We start from the raw sequence: 3,851 nt of genomic DNA on the forward strand, positions 1-3,851 counted from the left end.
GGAGTTGGACTACAGGTGCAAACACTTCCAGCTACTCAAGCACCTTCAGCTGGACAATCACCATGTACTGCTGCTCCCCCATTCAAAGGTGATAAAATAATTTGCCAAAAGGAGGAAGAAGCAAAGGAAGCAACAGGTTTACACATTCATGAACGTAAAATTGAAGTTATGGAGAATCCTTCCTGCCGAAGAGGAGCTGCAAACACCAGCAATGGGGATGCAAAAGAAAATGAAATGCAGGTGGGAAGTCTTTTAAATGGGAGAAAGTATAGTGACTCCAGTCTACCTCCTTCTAACTCAGGGAAAACTCAGAATGAGGCCAATCAGTGCTCACAAGTCAGTAATGGGCCATCATTAGAAATGGGTGAGAACGGAGCTCCTGGAAAGCAGAACTTTGAACAAATGGACACACAGGAAATTAAAAATGATTTGAAGAAGCCCCTAGTTAATGGAATCTGTGATTTTGATAACGGAGATGGTTCTCATTTGAGCAAAAACATTCCAAATCACAAAACTTCCAATCATGTAGGAAATGGTGAGATATCTTCAGTGGAACAACAAGGGAATTTGGATGCCACGCAGCAAGATACTGCCAAAGGTGATCAAGGGGAAAGAATTTCTAATGGGCCTGTATTAACTTTGAGTAGTTCACCTGTTGTAAGCGGTACACAGGAGGCTGCAAAACTGTTAACCCAGCAACTTAGTGGTACCAACACTGATTTACCTAATGGACCTCTAGCTTCAAGTTTGAATTCAGATGTGCCTCAGCAACGCCCAAGTGTAGTTGTCTCACCACAATCTACAGCCTCTGTTATACAGGGGCATCAAATCATAGCAGTTCCACACTCAGGACCTAGAGTGTCCCAGTCTACCCTGTCATCCGAAGTTCGGTCTACTAATGGCACAGCAGAATGCAAAACTGTAAAGAGGCCAGCAGAGGATAATGACAGGGAAACTGTTCCAGGAATTCCAAATAAAGTAGGAGTTAGAATTGTTACAATCAGTGACCCCAACAATGCTGGTTGCAGTGCAACTATGGTTGCTGTGCCAGCTGGAGCGGATCCAAGCACTGTAGCGAAAGTAGCAATAGAAAGTGCTGTTCAACAAAAGCAGCAGCATCCAACCACGTATATACAAAGCATGGTCACACAGGTATGTTGTGGTGTTCTTTTTATGTTTATTACAACTGTGATTCTTACTAGTGCTGTGAAATAATGGGGTGAAAATGTAAACTCGGTCAATATTTTAAATACTCTGCAACAGATATTCAGAAAATTATGGTTTCTGTTCTTTCACGGACTAAAGTTCTAACATTTTGCATACTGCTTCAATGTCAATAACAGTAGTGGAATTTAAAATAGTTTGTAGCTTGATAATACACAGTAAGGAAAGAACTGCTCTTCCTTAAAGGATTAACTATTCTGAAAGCAATGATGATTTGTTGTATAGTCTTGTAAAAATGTCAAAATTGTTCTGCATTTTATTCTTGGTTCTTATTGCTTATGAAGAGGTGAATATGTCTTTTTTTGCAAATTAATCACCGCAACTTCTGCTGGATTGCTAAAATGAGTTGGAAGTTCTTGCATTTAAAGGTCATCTTGAAAGGTTTGCTTTAGGTGTTTGCTACAGTCAGGAGAAAGTATTGTTTTGTAAATTTTTTTAGATATTTATGTTTGATGCGAAATACTTGTAATGTTTTTTTTATCGATACAATATGCATTGTTTGGTGTTTTTTCTGTTCAACAAACTTTGGAGAGGGCTTTTTTTTCCCCTCGATCAATTTTTTTTTTTTTAACCATTTGAAAGTGGTTACTCCCTAACCCTTTACTAGAAATGAGGTATGGCTGTCAGTTGTGTGAGCATTAATAAGTCCAGATAATCATGTTTAAGGTTATTCTAGTTTCTAGAATTTATTTTAGCTTTCTACATGGATGGAAAATTCCTTTCCAAAAACGTTTCTAACCTGAATAGGAGCAAAAAGAATAGAATAGTAGGTCTGGCAGTTACAGAGTTCTGATGGACTGTGGAGAGGAGAAATGAAATCTTGAGTATATGTTAGTGCCTGTTGACGCTGGGGTAAGACAGGTCTTTTCTTCCTTTTTTGGTTGGTTGGATTTTTGTTTGTTTATTTTTGATGGGGTAGCAGGTATAGACCTTACGGACTTAAACAGAGCTAGAACTCAAAATTCAACAAGTGATGGCTACTACTACTTCTTTTTTCTGTGTCAAGTTAGGTTTCTGTTGAAAGCTCTTTTGCCTTTTCTTCATCTAGTTGTCAGAAATCATGACTAACAATTAACAAGTTTCCTTTCTTTTTCTTTCTTCTTTTAAATTTTAACTGCCACACTGCACAGAGCTATGTTTTTAAAATGTCTTTAAACTCACGTGTGAATTTTCACTTAGGTTTTATCAGAGATATCTGTATTTTTCTGAGACGTTGTTTATGTTTGTTCTTACTTGAAATGAATTGACCAAAATGAAAGTGTCTTTTGGCAGCTTAGGGAGAATGAGCTAGATTTTCTGTAGTGTGGATGAAAAAAAGCAAGCTATGACTTGGTTTTTACAGCGAGTGTCTTTAGCTGTAAGACAGTTTGAATTTCTATTATAGCTTTGCTAAGGATTTGGCTGAATAGAAAATGGTATGGCCATGTCTCTGGAATGGAATAAGTATTACTCATGGTTATTTATTCCCTGGACATGTGGCTGACAGGAATTTTCAGTTGTGTTTCAAACAGACAGATTTGAAACACAGACTTTCAGATTTTTGAGAAGAGGGGAGTAATACAGTTAACTATTTAATTTGCACTGTATTAGCTGTTCTGTCACGATAATAGAGAAAAAAAGAGAGTATTTTCTGTATTGATACTTTCTTTTTTACACTATCACTAGTATCACTATCATTAATAGTTCTTACATTTTCCATTACCTGTACAAACAGAAATGCTGCCAGCTGGGTATGCCATTCAGTACAGATTTGCAGATCAAAATAACTTGGTTTAATGTCTGCTTCTATGGAAGTTAGCTCATTTTCCTGTCTGTAGGATGTCCTTGCTTTCTTCCAAATTACAGGAATGTGGGAGAAAAAGAGTGTATTAGTTTTGATCTTGGTGAACAATCTAATTTGTTAGCTAATTGCCTAAACCATTACATACGGCTATTTATGAATCATGGCTATCATAATGCTAAGTACTGACTTACAATAGAACCCATTTTATAGTACTCTGTTCAAATACAGTGAACATCATAGTTTGGCTTAAGACTTCTAAGGATCTTGGCCACTCCTAGACTATAAACAGTACCAAATCATTCTGGCCAGCTCTTTTTTTTTCTTTCTTTTTTTTTTACCCTCCTCAAAGCTGCTGAGCAGCTGTAATAACCATTGTTTTGCTAGAAAAGCAGACATTAAGTGTTTCTAATATTGAGTCTGCTTTTAGGAGTATCTTTAAGAGACTCAGAAATAATAGGATACAGCCAAATTCTCATGAACACAGTTTGAGTTTTAATTATGACTTCTTTTGAGATTAGGCCCTGTATAATATATTTTCTCCCTCACATTTTGAGCGTCCTTGTATGATAAGGAACTTTCTTGTCCCTGACTTTGAGAGGCATCAGCTAAGGAAAACTGTTTTCACTTGAACATCTGCATTGGTTTATCCTCTCTACAGTATCTAATGTATGCTGGGTGTCTTCCAGAAGAAATAGAACATGGTTCTTTTTGCAGATGGTGTGAAATTTATTATAAATACAACCCACTGTAGAAAAATGGCGAGGGACAGGGAGTAAAGGGATATTAGCTATGACAAAATTACAGAGCTGCTGAAGCTGTTAGTGTGTGATTTCCTGTTTGCTTG

The 3,851-nt window shown here is 37.1% G+C and overlaps 1 protein-coding gene across 1 annotated transcript in view; it reads left to right on the plus strand.

Annotated features, from left to right (window-relative positions):
- LOC104628869 (AT-rich interactive domain-containing protein 2-like) overlaps positions 1-1,152 on the plus strand; it is a gene marked incomplete at both ends in the record, with an annotated part of 23,920 nt that extends 22,768 nt beyond the window's left edge. The window contains 1 exon segment of the mRNA XM_010297585.1: positions 1-1,152. This exon segment is cut by the window's left edge and continues 30 nt beyond it. Within this exon segment, the coding sequence (XP_010295887.1) occupies positions 1-1,152 (1,152 nt within the window).
- Positions 1,153-3,851: the final 2,699 nt, after the last annotated feature.

Source organism: Phaethon lepturus, unplaced genomic scaffold (genome assembly GCF_000687285.1).
Source record: "Phaethon lepturus isolate BGI_N335 unplaced genomic scaffold, ASM68728v1 scaffold3442, whole genome shotgun sequence".
NCBI lineage: Eukaryota > Metazoa > Chordata > Aves > Phaethontiformes > Phaethontidae > Phaethon > Phaethon lepturus.